The sequence below is a fragment of the Pempheris klunzingeri genome, chromosome 1 (genome assembly GCF_042242105.1).
Source record: "Pempheris klunzingeri isolate RE-2024b chromosome 1, fPemKlu1.hap1, whole genome shotgun sequence".
Classification (NCBI taxonomy): domain Eukaryota; kingdom Metazoa; phylum Chordata; class Actinopteri; order Acropomatiformes; family Pempheridae; genus Pempheris; species Pempheris klunzingeri.
Genome location: NC_092012.1, coordinates 17944454 through 17961881, shown reverse-complemented (window position 1 = coordinate 17961881; position 17428 = coordinate 17944454). Strand labels below are relative to the sequence as shown.

Genomic DNA, 17428 nt, shown 5'->3' with positions numbered 1-17428 from the left:
GCCTTTTTATTGCCTTCTGGGTTTCCGTAGCGCATGTGTTTCTCTAGCTCCTCCCCTTTACCCCGCACAGTACTGCTGTGCCTTGCTGGGGGTAGGTTGCGTGAGTGAAGGCTGCTGTTGTAATTGTGTTGTTTTCTTTGTAAATGTAGTCGTTTAAGTTATTATCTTCGGTGTATTTTATTTATCGATGTATACTTTTGTGTTGCCAGGCTGTTTTGTGTTGTTTTTGCCGTTAGTATAAGTTTTATAGATGTTTTTAGTGTTGTTATTTTGGCGCGAACAGCAGCCCGCCCTGTGTTAGCTAGTTTCCTTGTTAACTGTTTGTAATGTCGTTTATATGTTTAGGAGCAGGAAAGGAGAAAACAAACCCAGAAGACATTTGTTATGTTTGTCTTCTTCAGGTATGTGCTTCACTGGGTAATGTAATTCTGTTGATGTTTAATCACTCCGTCCCTTACGGACCCCCATGGTACTTTCGCCACCAGGTGGCATTGTTTTAGTCCTCTGGTTTTGAGGAGATTTGTTATATATATTAAGAATGTTTCCTCTGTAATGTAAAACACAGTACTGCTGTGCCTTGCTGGGGGAGCAGGAAAGGAGAAAACAAACCCAGAAGACATTTGTTATGTTTGTCTTCTTCAGGCTGTACTAAATAAATTCTGGGAAACAGTCTATGGAGTGGTCCTGTTGGTGATGCCCATCCACACACCCGTTACACTGGTGCCGTGACCCCTTGGATCTTCAGATCAGCTTGATGCTCGTCGCCGTGGATGCTGTGCAGCCGTCTTGATCCATCAGTTCAAGATTTTTATGTGATCAGGTTTATGAAAGACTGTGGTTTAGGACACTCCATTTTATTTTTTATGTAAAAACACAACGCAAGTACATTTAATGGTTAAACGCAGCTGCTAAAATAACAATGGATAAGTTTTCTAGCCCCACTTTACCTAAAGGTAGGGGTCTTTGGTTCAGTGACATTGCTGATAGTAGGGCTGTGGGACATTCAAAGTTCACACCTGATGGTTGCGCAGAATCAGGGTTGGGTCAGAGCCCAGGTTGTACTCCTGTTAGTGGGTTAATGAGGGAGGGTCCCCTTTCTTCCACACCCCGCAGTGATGTTGATGCCATTCACCACCTTACAGACATGGTAGGGCAGTTGGGTGCTCAAATAGGTGAATCCATTGTTGCTAAGCTAATGTCAGCTGGTGTTGTGAACATGAATAGTGACCAGCAGACTGCCTCTTCTGCCCAGGACTCACAATGTGACGTTAACAAGCATGTCCTTCCACATGTGACAGTCCATGTTAAGTCTGATAAAGTACTGCAGACATTCAGAGGTGACAACACTGACAAATACTCAGTCCAGGACTGGATTGACTTGACTAAAACTCACCTCAGAAAACAGGAAATTCCTGTGTGTGAACAGGCAGAAGAAATCACAAGCCACTTAATGGGCAAGGCCAGGGATGTTGTGAATATTGCCATGCGTTCTGATCCTACCCTTGATGTTAAAAAGAAACCTGAACTAGTATATGATGTTCTTCTGCACTATTTCAGTGAAGCCCCCTCCTGTCTCCCTCTTGCTGACTTTTATGCTACTCTGCCCAAGCACAGAGAAAATCCTGTCGACTACTGGATAAGACTCAATAAGGCAGCGGACCTAGCTCTTGACGGCCTGCGCAGACAAGGGAAGCAGACAGAGAGCATGAATGATGAAGTGGCTCTCATGTTCGTCAAACACTGCCCTGATCCAGAATTATCCTGCACCTTAAAGTGTAAGCCAATTCATGAGTGGACCTCGCGTGATGTTCAGCTGAGGGTTGATGATTATCAGAGAGAGTTGAGGGCTAGTAGCAGAATCACTGGTGCTACACAGCTGAAAAGCCAAATCGCCACTATCACCTCTGAGCAGCCCAGCCCAACATCATCCAGCCTAGCAGCATATGAGCAGTGCCACACCCCAAGTCCAATACCCTCGCCCTCTTCTCTCCAAGCCCAACGTCATGTGTGTCACCCTTCATGCCCCTCTCCAGCGCATGTCTCAGTTAAGGATGGTTCCCAACATGCTCAAAGCCAAGCCTCTGTGCCAGTTGTGGCGCAAAATCTCCAACAGTCAGAAGAGAGACTTCTCACTCGTATGGTGGACATGTTTCAGGAGATGATGGAGAAAATGCAGCAACGCAACACTTCTCATCCAATTCGAGGTGGGAGGTTCCAGCGTGCCCCTCGTGAGCGACGTACCAGAGAAGCAGGCTGTAAAGTCTGTAATGACTCAAGTCACACTACCATTTCACACTGCATGTCTGAAAGACTTTGTTTTGCCTGCTTCACCCCTGGCCACACCAGACTGAACTGCCCTGCTAATAATTCTTCCCAATCCCAGTCTGAGGGAAACTAGCCGACCTGTATTCGGAGGGAGGCAGTACAGGTCACACCACAAACTCCCATACTGATGACATGTCAGATGCTGAGACTGTTTACACATCTGTGAGAGACTCATGTAATGACGCTGAAGTTGCTGTTTATCAGAATGTTCACAGAGTTGGCAGCAGTAACAGTCTCTTCTACACAACTGTGGACATGGGTGGGACAATGAGAATGGGCGGGATGTTGGACAGTGGCTCAATGGCCTGCAGCATCAGTGAGACAGCTGAAATGAAGCTGAGGGAGGCTGGAGTGATAACAGACCAAAAACTGATTGATGTGAATGTGGTCCTTGTTGGATGTGGCGGACTTCGTGTTAAGCCAAAGTGTGCTTTTGATGTGGAGATGGAAGTGTATGGCTGTAAAATGTTAGTCCCCACACTTGTTGTTTCCGGACAGCATGATGAGTTGATACTAGGGACAAATGTCATAAAACACGTCCTGCATCAGTCCAAGCTATGTGAGTCCTACTGGAGGACAGTGTCCGGCCCCTGCCCATCTGGAGACCCAGAAACTGAACATTTCCTGTCCATGCTGTCTGGTCTGAATCCCTGGAAAGGTGAAGATGTTCCTGACAAGGTCGGTACAGTAAGGTGTAACTCAGCTACCTGCCTCGAGCCTGGGCGTGAATATCTCATCTGGGGGAAACTGCCTAAAAACACAGCTGTTTCCCCAGGAAGCACCGTCATGACAGAGCCCACTTCATCCCGCTCAGCTCCCAGAGGTGTTCTGGTCGCAAAGATTGTAACTACATTGTGGGGAGACAAATGGGTCCCACTAAAGCTCATCAATACATCTAGTAAGCCAGTGTTATTGAGGCGCAATGCAAAGCTGGCTGATGTCTACCCCGTCATGGCACTTGAGGACATGGATGTTGCTGAAAGCTCTGAGGTTCCCCTTGCTAGCTACACTCAATCAGCTGTGCCGCCTACTGCAGACGCAAATTCTGCCAAAGACAAACTCATGTCAGTTGGGCTCAGTAGTGTTGATATTCAGTCATGTGAAGTATCTGAGGACTGCAAGAGGAGAATGGCTGCCCTTGTTTTACAGTATGAGGATGTCTTTTCACGCCACCACCTTGACTGTGGAGAGGCGACGGACTTTGTGCACCGCATTCACCTGTCAGACAACAGACCATTCAGGCTCCCATACAGGCGAGTGCCCCCTGGCCAGTACCAGAGGCTGCGCCAAGTGCTGAGTGAGATGGAGGAAAAGGAGATCATCAGAAAATCGACAAGTGAATATGCATCTCCATTGGTGCTCGTGTGGAAAAAAAATGGTGATCTCCGAATCTGTACAGACTTTCGCTGGTTGAATAAGAGAACCCTGAAGGACGCCCATCCCCTTCCTCACCAGGCGGATTGTTTGGCGGCACTGGGAGGGAACTGTCTGTTCAGCACAATGGATTTGACCTCCGGGTTCTACAATATGCCACTCCACGAGGACGACAGGAAGTACTCAGCCTTCACCACTCCCATGGGCTTGTATGAGTACAACCGTCTGCCGCAGGGCCTCTGCAACAGCCCTGGGAGCTTCATGCGCATGATGACCAGCATTTTTGGAGACCAAAACTATCTGAGTCTACTGTGCTATTTGGATGATCTGTTGGTGTTTGCACCTGATGAGGAGACTGCCTTGCAGCGGTTGGAAATGGTGTTTGAACGGCTGCGTGGTCATAACTTAAAGCTGGCCCCTAAAAAGTGTTTCTTTCTCAGGAGGTCTGTCCGGTTTCTTGGCCACATAGTGGATGAGAATGGTGTTTCGACAGACCCCAGTAAGATTGAGAACATCACAAACATGTCACCCACCGATCTCATGGAGCCTGATGGTGTAACCCCATCTCAGAAGCGGATACGGTCCTTTTTGGGGATGATTAATTACTATCAGCACTTCGTGCCCAGGTATTCTGCCATTGCAAAGCCGCTCTTTGATCTGCTGAAGGGTGGAAAAAGGAAAGGCAAACTGCATGTGAATAAACTTTCATGTAGGAAGTTGTGTGCTTCTGACTGGACGGCGGAGCAGGGACAGGCTTTTGAACACCTGAAGTCCTCGCTGATTCACAGTGTTGTCCTGGCTCATCCAGATTTTACCCGTCCCTTCATGCTGTCAACTGATGCATCCCTGGATGGCATAGGTGCTGTTCTGTCTCAGGTTCAGGAGGGTGAAGCACGAGCCAGACCCATTGCTTTTGCCAGCAAGTCATTGTCTCAGTCCCAGAAGAACTACCCAGCTCACCGGTTAGAGTTTCTGGCCTTGAAATGGTCCGTCTGCGACAAGTTCAGTCACTGGTTGAAAGGCCACAAATTCACAGTCTGGACTGATAACAACCCGTTGACTCATATACTGACAAAGCCAAAACTAGACTGTTGTGAGCAGCGCTGGGTAGCCAAGTTGGCGAGTTACAACTTTGACATCAAGTATGTCCCTGGTCAACAAAACATTGTGGCTGATGCCCTGAGCCGTGTGCCATTTGTCAAGGAGAATGTTGGCCATAGACTGCTCGCTGAACCCTATGCAGGTCTCCTCACCGAGGTCAAGGATGTGTCAAATTCCTCTGTCCAGAATGCCTTCCGGTCATCCAGTGGTCACAAGAAACCCTCTCCGGTGAGCATCGATGCTCAGTCCACATGCAGTCCACTACAAATGCACACTCAGTCTGTTGCGAGGGAGGATGTGTCTGCTGTACTACAGTCGCACACTGAGTGGGATGCTGGTCCGAGGGCCCGTGCTATTGAGGTGTTGCAGTACCTGCCTCAGTTGGTTCCACCTGGACAAGACGCCTTACCTGCCTACACTGAAAAGGACCTCCGTGACAAGCAGTTGGAGGACGGAACTCTCTCTCGGGTTCTGTACTATGTTGAGAGACGTCGGAGGCCCTCCAGGAGAGAAAGGTTTAGGGAGTCTGTCTCTGTAACAAAATATTTGAAGCACTGGGATAAGCTAACTGTGTTCAACGGTGTGTTATACAGGACTTCAAGGGACCAGAAAACCAAGGCAAAGCGCTTCCAATATGCTGTCCCTGACTCACTCAAGACTGAGGTTCTGCGGGGAGTACACGATGGAGCAGGACATCAAGCTCAGTTCAGGAGCCTCAGCTTGACAAGACAGAGGTTTTTCTGGCCAAACCTTGACAGAGATGTGAGAGACTATGTTCGCCATTGTCAGCGATGCATTGTCAGTAAGACAATCGAGCCTGAGGGAAGGGCCCCCTTGGAGACCATAAAATCAACAAGGCCGTTAGAGCTGGTATGTATTGACTTTTGGTCAGCCGAAAACTCCAGAAACAAGTCTGTTGATGTCTTGGTGATAACGGACCATTTCACAAGAATGGCTCAGGCGTTTCCATGTAAAGATCAGACAGCTAAGCAGGTGGCGAGGGTTCTCTGGGACCGGTATTTCTGTGTCTTTGGTTTTCCTGAAAGGATTCACAGTGACCAAGGCGCTAACTTTGAGAGTCAGCTTATAAGTGAGCTCCTCAGAGTCTCGGGTGTCAGAAAATCACACACAACCCCTTACCATCCCATGGGAAACGGGAGTGTGGAGCGATTCAATCGGACCTTGGGTGCCATGATCCGTGCGTTGTCCCCCGAGGAGAAAGCTGATTGGCCACGACGCTTGCAGACACTGACCTTTATGTATAACTGTGCAGCCCATGAGACAACAGGTTACCCCCCCTTTTACCTCATGTTTGGCAGAGTACCCCGTCTGCCTGTTGATATTCTCTTTCAGACTGTCCTGCATGACTCTGCTGTGGTGAACTATGACAAGTATGTGATATGTCTTGCCAATGACCTGAAAGAGGCGATGGTGATTGCTCAGGACCATGCTTCAAAAGAGCAGAAGAGGCACGCTCAGTTGTATAATAGGAAAGTGAGGGGATCAAACATTGACGTTGGCGACAGAGTTCTCTTGGCCAACAAGAAAGAAAGGGGTAAGAAGAAGCTTGCTGACAGGTGGGAATCAACCATCTACACTGTGGTGGACATTAACCCAGAGACGCACACATACCGGATCTGCGACACAATCACTGGACAGGAGAAGGTGATCCACAGAAACCTGCTCATGCTGGCCAATTTCCTCCCTGTGGAGGCCGTATGTGAAACGTCTGACCCTGCCTCTTCCGTGCCTGCTACAGAATCCTCAGTCCCAGGAACTGATGATGTTAGAGAGGATGGAGAGATCGTGTATGAGAGAGAGAATGAGACATGTGCAGCTAGTGTGAGCCTTGTTGCTGGAAGTGACGGGAACTCGCCTATAACTGCAGGAGAAGGAGAGAGCCCTTTAACTAATCCAGAGCTTGTGGATTCTGAGAGGAGAACCATAGACTGGATCACACAGCTATCTGCACCAAGCCTGTCTGGAGGAGAGGTCACTGACTTAGAGAGCACGACCTCTGACCCCCGGGACTGTTCAGTCTCACCTGAGAGCCACACAACGGATCAGTCTGTGACTTGTGACTCTGCCCCTGTGACTGTTGTTGACGTGCCAGTACGTGTGAGACAGCCAGGCTCTGCTCTCAATACCACGACACAGACAGACAATGCCTCAGACATTCTGCACACTGCTGACCAGACCTCGACCTTGCACTGTGACCGTTCTAATGCACAGGTTAGGTCAAGATTTGGCCGTCTGGTGAAACCTGTGAACAGGCTAATACAAACCATGTCCAGGCAGGACGTTGTTCAAGACAAGTTCAGTGTTAAAGCTGTTTGCAAATCTGTGTTCCAGGCTTTTGCTGACTAAAATCTTATTCAGATAGCCTATGCCCCTTTTGGGTCTGTGAGTTTTTGTATTGCTGCAATGTTTTTCATGTCATGGGTCTACACTACACTTTGTGTCGGGGTTTTGTGGGGTGTACAAGGCACCCTGTTGACAGTTGCTGGATTGAGGGATAAGCGCTGCCCTCATACCACTTCATCCTTATGGGATACATTTTGTGTTGGTTTTCTCAGTGTTGACCCCTGGTAAATTGTGAATTGGTACTGTTTTGTATAGTGTATACTGTGTAGTTGGCACTCATGTTCGATTAAATTCAGTGGGGGTGGGTGTAACGGAGTTAAAAATGCACTTTATTTTCAATTCATGTTTGTTAATTTTATTATTTAATCATTGTGAATTTTATCTTTATGAGTTATTTTTGTTTATACTTTATTTTATAATTTCTCCTGTGGAGATTACTTTTAATCGATTTGCCTTTTTATTGCCTTCTGGGTTTCCGTAGCGCATGTGTTTCTCTAGCTCCTCCCCTTTACCCCGCACAGTACTGCTGTGCCTTGCTGGGGGTAGGTTGCGTGAGTGAAGGCTGCTGTTGTAATTGTGTTGTTTTCTTTGTAAATGTAGTCGTTTAAGTTATTATCTTCGGTGTATTTTATTTATCGATGTATACTTTTGTGTTGCCAGGCTGTTTTGTGTTGTTTTTGCCGTTAGTATAAGTTTTATAGATGTTTTTAGTGTTGTTATTTTGGCGCGAACAGCAGCCCGCCCTGTGTTAGCTAGTTTCCTTGTTAACTGTTTGTAATGTCGTTTATATGTTTAGGAGCAGGAAAGGAGAAAACAAACCCAGAAGACATTTGTTATGTTTGTCTTCTTCAGGTATGTGCTTCACTGGGTAATGTAATTCTGTTGATGTTTAATCACTCCGTCCCTTACGGACCCCCATGGTACTTTCGCCACCAGGTGGCATTGTTTTAGTCCTCTGGTTTTGAGGAGATTTGTTATATATATTAAGAATGTTTCCTCTGTAATGTAAAACACAGTACTGCTGTGCCTTGCTGGGGGAGCAGGAAAGGAGAAAACAAACCCAGAAGACATTTGTTATGTTTGTCTTCTTCAGGCTGTACTAAATAAATTCTGGGAAACAGTCTATGGAGTGGTCCTGTTGGTGATGCCCATCCACACACCCGTTACACATGCACAGTTTGTGGTATTTTATTGGATTTCATCATATTGTACTCCTTTATATGTGCATTGTTTTTACTTTATGGTGAACCGGCGGGCCTCGCTTCAGATACTGTGTGCAAAGGCCCATTTTGTATATAACTTTTAAAAATTACAATGAGATTCTACTAAATCCTCATTTCTGTTTTTGAGCAAACAGTGGTGGAGATGGGACATCACGCACCAGTGGCTGTCAGGGTCACGTCATAGGGAGCAGAGACATTTACACCTCAGGAGTGTCAGCATGAATGTTAAAAAGCACTACAGTTATGGTTTGATAAATGTGATTATAATGAATTTGGTTAAACCAGGGATGAACATTGTATTAAGGATGTGACAACCACCGTCTCGCTGTGAAAATGCATGTTGAGGCTGATGAACTTAGTGTGATCTCAGTAGCCCATTTTTAGAGCATTATGTCCTGCGCTTCATAAAATCTCCATTTCAGCCAAAGAATTACAAGTGAAATAGCACGAGTGTAACATTATTATTGCATAAACTTAACATGTGATCATTTATGACATTTTTCTAACTGTGTATCTTAATGAAAAATGGTACACTTGATTGAACGATGCACACAAGATAGCCATTACCATTGTCTGTAAACTTGAGAGCATGTTGAGTTAGTTTTCCTCATAAATGTATGGCACCATTGTAACCCATCCGATGTGGGGGTTATTATTGTTTTCAAGTTATGCTTTAGTGCCAGTTGGAGACTTATGCAGCCTTGTAACCTTCCTGTGTCCCTAGAAATTATCTGCAATGATCTGAAATGATATGAACCTTTTCTTAAATGTAATTTCCTTGGCATAGTTTGTCAGAGCAGTTATTCTGACTTTGCTCTAAGTATTGGAGCAGAACCTAAGTACCTTTCTTTCATTCCAAACTGGTTTCAGCTGTCCTTTGCATTTGTGTCATAATTCTGCCATATATTTAGTTGCAAAGTCTTCTCTCATCTTCTGTTGAGAACATTTAGTTTCAGGTTCTCTTTAACCTTTTGTGCTGTGTTTCAATTCCAATCAATCCCTCTGAAATTCGAATGAATCTTAGTTCTATAGCTACATTTTCATAAGTGCATTTCTTATCTATTTGAAGTTGCATTTATAGCTCTTTTGACCACACACACTGTACCACCTTTATCCACTGACCATAATTATTTCATAGATTAAACTGTGGAGATGGGGAAAGTCTTCCATTGATCCTTTTTAATCATTCACCTGTGAAGCGTGATGGTTCAATAGTGAAGTGCTGATTATTCCGCTGAACCGAGATTGATTTTTTTTGTCTTTTTTGTCTTTTTGCCCATCTCTCTTCTGCAGGGTGATGACGTCCTCACAGTCATCAAAATGAAAGCACAGTGGCCAGCCTGGCAACCACTTAATGTGTAAGTTATATCTCCTGCTTATCATAATGTTATCCTCATCTTTCACCATCAAATCTTCAGACTTTCATTGCCTACAACAAAATTCATAAATCACAGAAATCATGGATAATAAACTCTCTTAAATCATTATATTTTCTAACGAATCACTTTCCACATAATTAGTTATTTCCTAGCCTGTAGTATCTTGAAGGTAAAAGAGCTATAAGGAAAAGACCCTGAGGAAAAATGGATTACATTGGGCGGTAGGACATCAGGACTAGTGGAGTAAGGAACTTCAAAATCATGCACTGTTTTTTGTCATTCTGTCTTTTAAGTCAAACGGATTATGTGTGAACAGGAAACAGGCGGAGAGAGAGACATGCAACAACAACCTTAAGTAGTTTGTAGAAAAAGGAGTTGTTAAAATGTTGATCTACAACAGTCCTTTAATAGGTGGAGTCTTGGTTTCAAACAGGCTTTCCTTTTATGTCCTGCTTTACTTTTTATGTTGAAGTTCTTCTAAATACTTGTTTCACCCCTTCAGTGAATTTGTAATAGGCTGGGCTTTAATCATTCTCAAGCAACTATGCGTGGTCTGTAATGGGTCCATGGTATGGTCCAAGTGCCTCCGCTATTTTAATTTGACAATGGTGTTGGACGTGTTTTGAATTTGAAGTCATATCAAATCAGCCACTTATCTGGAATAAGATGCACTCTTTAAAACGTAGGGCACAGAAACTGTTTGGCATGCGCCTTAGTAAATACACCCACAGTGGTGGTTTAGCTCAAACACTTTTTATCTTATACCGCATTAAAATAAGTGGAACCCAGTATGTGCCTGCAAGGTAGGAAATCTTTCTAAAAATTTAATGGAATGTTTTTGAAAATAATCTACATTTATATAAAGCATCTACAATTTGTAGTTAATGGGCCAAGACATCCTCCAACACTGGTAAACTGCTTAATGTTAATCAATTCAAATATATGGTACCGTAGGTCCTAAGCTTTTTAAGGCGTAAGGTGTCAGAACAAGAAGTTAGTATCCAAAGTTGGACCCAAAGCTTGCTGATCAGGGGAAACCCAGCTCAAAGGTGCCCTGAAACTGCCAGCTACACCATTCTCACAGTGTGTGTGCTCATTTAGTCCTAAATTCATAAGATCCATTAATCTCTTATTCATGAGAAAAACAAGAAGCTTGTTGGCTCAGCTCGCTCAGAAGAACTTCAGTGGTAAAAGCCTGTGCAGTGTTATTTCCTCGACCACAGGGCGTCAAGAGAGGGCCATGAGTTTAGTCTCCAAATGGAAGAACACAGCCTGGACTGGAAGCAACAACATCCACCCGGGCTAATTAGCTCATTCTGTGCTGTATAAGCAACCAATTAATTGTTTCACACAATGATTATGTACCGCACATGCAGGAGTGTGTCAGATCAATTACGTTGGTTGGGAACGAGAAGGGGAAGGTCATTTTTTATCGATCACTACATGGAAGTGCCCTCTCGTGGAAGTAGTTAAGTCTGCATTTTACTCAACAAACTGGAAGATGTACTCTGTTCTTAAAAAAGTCATTAGAGAGTTTATTAGCTTTACATATGACCAGCATGAAAAATGCATGAGTGCATATTTATGCTAGCATATTTCATAGGTGGATCTCTGGGTTTCTGTGCTACAATTCCACTAACACAGTGTAAATATGCAAACTTTTTTGAAACACAAAAAATCGTGGTTGTCAATTCAATCTTCCAATGTTGCTTTAACAAATATGAGGATGAGAAAGACAGAAGGCGTGGGAGGGCAACCATAAGGGATATCAACAAGGAAGTGATTAAGAACGCTTCTGAGAAGGCTGGAGTTTAATTACATTAGTAGGGCTTATTTTTTAGGTTAACTATGTGGTTAACAACTGGTATGTGTGCTGCAGCTGCATTCTGTAAAATGAAGTGCCTCCTCTTAAACCAAGCATTCATTCTAATTTGACTATAAAGAACTAAGTGATTGCTGGAACAAAGGGCAAAGCGGCAGAGATGTAGAGATGTAGAGGGGGAGGAGAGTTGGGAGATGAGAAAAGAGCTAGGCTGAAGAAGTGACAGCCATTATCACACGTTACAGCTGTATGTCCACAGCAGTGCCTCTACTTAGAGCCAATACAACAGAGAAGAAGACAAAGTTGAGAATGTTAAGGTCCTCTCCACAATATAAGGTACAATAGACAGAACCATAAGAGATGTCTTAACCACTTATCCATATGTGTCAGGGTCTCTGGGCTTTTGCTAAATGAATACAGTGCTGTAGAATAGAAAAGCACATCAATATTCATATTAATCATCATGTCAATATTCAAACAATAAAAAACATAAAACAGTAAAATAAACTGAAAACACATGCCAGATGCTGGTAGTTTAAATTTCAAAGGGATATTTCTCTGCTAATTATGTGGCTGTCCAAACTGTGGAGGTCTTTGCAGTCCATTAAAACTACAATCACTTTGGCACCACAGTGCATAGTGACAGAGAAATTCTCATTCTGTTGCTAAGCGAGCCTGTCCCACTGTGCCTACATGTACCGAACCAGCTCAGCTGACAAGAGCGCAGATGTTCTTAAGATCACTTTAATTGTCATTTCACATAGTCTTTTCACTGCCATGTTATTTTGCAGCCAGACTATACGGAAATGACTTTGAGCAGAGACACTCTTTGTGTGTTTTCAACCTTTAAACGCTGTTTCCCTTCTCATTTTTAATCAGCAGTATTTTCCATCTGATCTTACTCAGCCCAAGCAAGTGACTCAGTTTGTGGTCTTAAAAGTCAGTGATTCTAAAAAGGGTGAGTTAATCAATGAATGTCATTATTCATGATGACTTCCTGACCACATGTGAGGCACATTTCTTTTCTATCCTCAAACAACCTCAAAATCTGTAAGAGGAACAAAAACAAATGTGAGCGTACTATGTACTCGTATAAAAGAAATTGCCCCACAATGCAGTGAGTGGCCTGAGTGACCCCCCCACCCCACCCCCCCATGTGCAGTGGCAGCCTGGACAAGTTTTCTGTATGCTGTCTAAATGCCGTTTTTATCAGAGCACAGTTTTGTATGTATCAGAGTTTCTTATGTCCACAGTATAAATCAAACCTTAAGAAACACGGACTGACAAAACTCACAGCCCCTTTTTCTGTGAAACAGTTCATGGATAATAGATGTGGATCCAAAATGCCTGTCTTGTAATGCCTAGTGGAGCAGTTGTCCTGTAATAAGAGATCAGATATCAGCCTTGAAACAAGTATTTTAACGATTTGAAAGATTTCAAGGAGCAGGTTGTTGGCCTTATCCCAAAAGAAGCAAAATAACATATACCATTAATAATTTTGAGCAACTGGAACATCTTTCAAAATCAGGGGAGTGCAGTCAACCAGCCTCAGTTCCCCTCTTACTGTAACCATTTGGACAGAAGCATTGTTTGTGATGGTTGCTCTGTACGTTAGGAGACAAGACCGAGGCTGATGAATTTCTTCATCTGCTAAACAGAACCTGATTAGTTTCCTTGTCCACTAAGCACTGAGGACGTCGAGGTTCTGTTTAAGTCTGTTTATAACATATAGTTGCATTTGCTGAAAGTAGTGATGGAAGTTTTATGTAGAACTTGATATTTAGATTTCAGTTATGTCGCTGAGTTAGTTCAGTTAGTCCAGTCATGTCAAATACTGACTGACATTGCGTGTATGTACTAATGTCAGTGCAGCTGCTGTAGCTTCAGTATCGCCTCTGGTTACTGCAACAGAAACTGACTACTGTAGACATATTGCATGCCTGTCAAAGGGCATCTTTATTTTTTTTTAAAGTAATGCTAACTTAAGCCTACAATTTCAGTTCCACAAGCTAGTGTTTTCAACATTATCTAGGATGACACCACACATTTTATTAAAAAAATTCCTTGCAGTTCTGTTTTGCTCATTCTGGTATAGTACAAACCCACAATTCAAACCCACTTGTTAGCGAGAAAGGACCTTTCCTAATCAACACTAAACACACACACACACACACACACACACACACACACACACACCCTGTCACTCACAAAGGGAGCCCAGATTCTGAAGCAGCAAAGTTTCTCATACACCTTAATAGAATAAAAAATTCTCAAGTCCTTACAAAAAAGCCTGACAAAAAACAAACTCTGACTCTTTGTTGTATCCTCCCACTCTCTACCAAGTTTCGCTACACACAGCAGTGTCTTCCTCCTCTAGTTTCCTCAGTAAATTTCTCTTCATTAGTCCAACCTCTCTCAATGCCACTTTTCCCACTGTATATTGGATTAAACAGGTGGCATCCATGACAGCTACTCCATGAGACTGAACTGGCTCCTAGTTGTCTCCCCACTCCCCCTCTCTCTTGTCAGGCATCTTCCTAATAACGAGAAAACTACTTTGGTGTTCTGAGGGTTACATTTGATTAGCGGCTAAAACAATAAACTGGTTGACAATGGAGTGAAATAAGGAGCTTTTGAAGACAAGAATACAGCTGTTAATGAGCTGCCTTTTCTTTTTTGCTGTTGCTCTCAGAATTTCTTTTTGGGGTTGATAACTATGGTTTATGTGTGTGTATAGTGTGGTATGGTAGTGTGGTGAGCTGTGCCCCACTTTTGGGCTAGCCCCTCTAGAATTTTTACATACTACAAACATATGAAACATAAGACTGCTATTACTATTATTGGACGTTACAGAGGTTTTGTGACAGGAAGAATTTATTAAACCAATTGTAATTTCCATGGGTGAAGAAAAACAAGTGTTTTTTGTTTCTTATAAAGCAATGTTTCCCTTGTCTTAAACCAAATAGTTTTTGTTGCATGAACTTAACCTGACATATCATAAAATACTAATTTGCCACCAACAGAAATCATTTTTGAAACAGGCAAATGTAAGGGAAAAAGTGAGCACAGGAAAATATTGCCAAATATCCATGTAGTAACACCATGACACCTACTAATATTCATATCAACACCTCTCCAAAAATGCGCTTGCCTTTGTATACCAGAAACAGTTTTGAATAACAAGCATTTCATTGGGGTTATCTAGGGTAATTAATCCCCTACTCATTTGCTACCAGACTTGCTCTGCCTCTCCTTTTCTGTCAATTACACTTTACCGTTTTGTAGAGCCCAGGTAGCTGCCTGAGATAAGCCTCAGACTTGCAGTACTCACTGAGCAGGGCCCAGGAGAGTCGATTCAAGTTGTGTGTTCCCAGGGGATAAAGTCTATTTCACATCCTCAGAAGCCATCATTAGTAGAGTGCGCAAGGGCAGGACTGACTTGGCTGAAGTCAAATGGATTTGTATGGGCACCATGACAGGTGGAAAGAAATCACTGGCTAATTGTCTATGTTACTACAAGAATCTTCCCAATTAATCTTGTATTGGCTGGGAAAAGTCGTGTAATTAGTTTAGCTGTCAGTCACTGGTCAAGACAGATGGCCAGAGGTGTGTGCGTCTCCTTTGCTGGAACAGAGCAAATGCGGTTTGGATAGATGTGATCTGGCAGTGTGAATCTAGAATATGTCAAGTAAATATGTGCCAGTCACTATGATTTTTAGGCACCGTTAAGTACTTTTCCTCGAGAGTCGAAGCTCCTCACTTCCAGGCTTCTCTAGTTTTGCACCCATTTCATAATGTTTCTTTTCATCTTTCCACTTTCATTTTCAGTGATTGTTTCTAGCTGACAGAACAACTGCATCTCCATTGAGTCACTGACATAGGTGCATTCAAGCCTCATCTAACTGTTGAATGCTGACAAAATTATAAGTCGTAAAAGGATAGGGTGTGCAGGTGTGTGAAGACGAAGGATCGGTATCAGGGCTAATTGTGGCACATTTTGATAGATTGGTATCGGCTAAAATAAACCTCATCAAATCCTTTTTTTAATGTATGGTATGCTCTGTACTATTTTGTGCACTTAAGCATGTGAGTTTTGCATTACTGCTTTCCTTTTCAACAGCTGGGCTCTACAGTGTGGCCATTTTGCTTGTATATGCAAATAAAAATTAGTGTGTGAATGTGAAACTGGAGCAAGTGACTTAAAGTTCTGATACCCGGAAATACATGGATTATCGAATCTTGGAATTTCAGGAGTCGCATTCTCCCAGTTAAATTTTCTCTGATATCATGTCAATAATTTAAGTTTATGAACTTAATAGTTTTGAACCGGGAGCTTCAGTATTTGACCAAGACCAAGTTGTTTGTAAAAGATAAGGTGAACTTTACACATTTGATCTATATTGCATATCTTCTGTTGATGTTTATATTATAACGTTTACTATGTATACTGAGTAACTTGGACAAAAAACTTTTGGGATTAAATAAGTTCAACCTCATCTCATTTTCAGGTTGCATCTTAAGTGTGCACTGGGCAGCTGTGTTATTTTGATAAATATATGTAAGTAACGGATTGGCCTTGGTATTAGCACATAGTCAATATTAAAGGACTCAGATTGGGCCTTGGGCCAAAAAAACCTGATCTGGATATGCTTTGTGTGTACCAGACTAGTGGACTGATTATATAAACCTTCCCAGTGGCTGACTCTTGCATTAAATTTCCTACAGCCTCCTATTCAGTGTATAGTGTGGTATAGTGTAGCTAGTCTTGCCCCATGTCAGGGTTAGCCTCTGTTCCACTAGCTACTGTGCAACCAAGTATTTGTGTATACTAGAAATGTTGTAAACCCTTCTTTCACATTTTTAGATCCATGAGAGAACTTCATCACTCCAGCAATAATTGGCAGAGACTTCAACACTGCCATTAACGCTCTGCATGACAGAGCAGCATCAGCGCTTCATTCCAAAAAATGTCACAAAACTGAAACAATGAAACAATATATGGCAGACTTACAAAACCCATCCACGCATGACTGCACTTTCTTTTCACCAGTTCAAAAATTTAGGATAGACTATTTCCTGGTTAGCAGCTCCATAACTGCAGATATATCAAAAACCATAATTCAGCCAATTACAGTCAGTGGCCATCCCCATTTCAGCAAATCTTCTAGCACCCATTGGCCCTCAACATCTTGCCACAACAACATTTTACACATTTTTTAGGACAGAATGGGCCTTTCTCAAGGAACATAACAGTGCCCCAGAAATAACACCCACCCCCCTCTGGGAAAAGGCAGAAACATCTTTTTCTCTTAGGAAGAATAATTTCACACTTTGCTAAAAGGACAAAAAAAATAGAATGGGAAAACAAAGTAGAAATCACACTTAAACAGCTTCACCATCATTATTCTTCATTATGTGTCTGACCAAATTCTACAGGAAATCAATGAAACAGAATGTTACAATACCTTTTTATATAGATATAATATAGGAAATCACTTAACATACCAACTAAGAAGAAAAATCATTAACATCTCGCCTCCTGGACTGAATAACTAACAAATCAATGTTACAGGTTCCCCATTTACCATAATAGATCAGAATTCCCTAACAACAAAGCACTAGGCCTGGATGGCTACTCTATACGATTCTATAAACCATTTCGGGAAACAACATCACCTCTTTTCATCAGAATGGTAGATGACATAAAAAATGCAACCTTATAGTTGACTTATATGAAGGCTGCTCTTATCTCAGTAAACCAAACCAACCAATAAGTAACAAACCAAATAAAGACTCTAGTCTTTGGCAGAGTTATTGTCCCATCTTTCTTATGAGCACAG

The 17428-nt window shown here is 42.8% G+C and overlaps 1 protein-coding gene across 1 annotated transcript in view; it reads left to right on the top strand.

Moving 5' to 3' along the window:
* spon1a (spondin 1a) overlaps positions 1 to 17428 on the top strand; it is an 81826-nt gene that overhangs the window by 47750 nt on the left and 16648 nt on the right. Inside the window, exon 7 of the mRNA XM_070836237.1 lies at positions 9681 to 9745. Coding sequence (XP_070692338.1) covers positions 9681 to 9745 — 65 coding nt within the window. The remainder of the gene's footprint in view (positions 1 to 9680; positions 9746 to 17428) is intronic.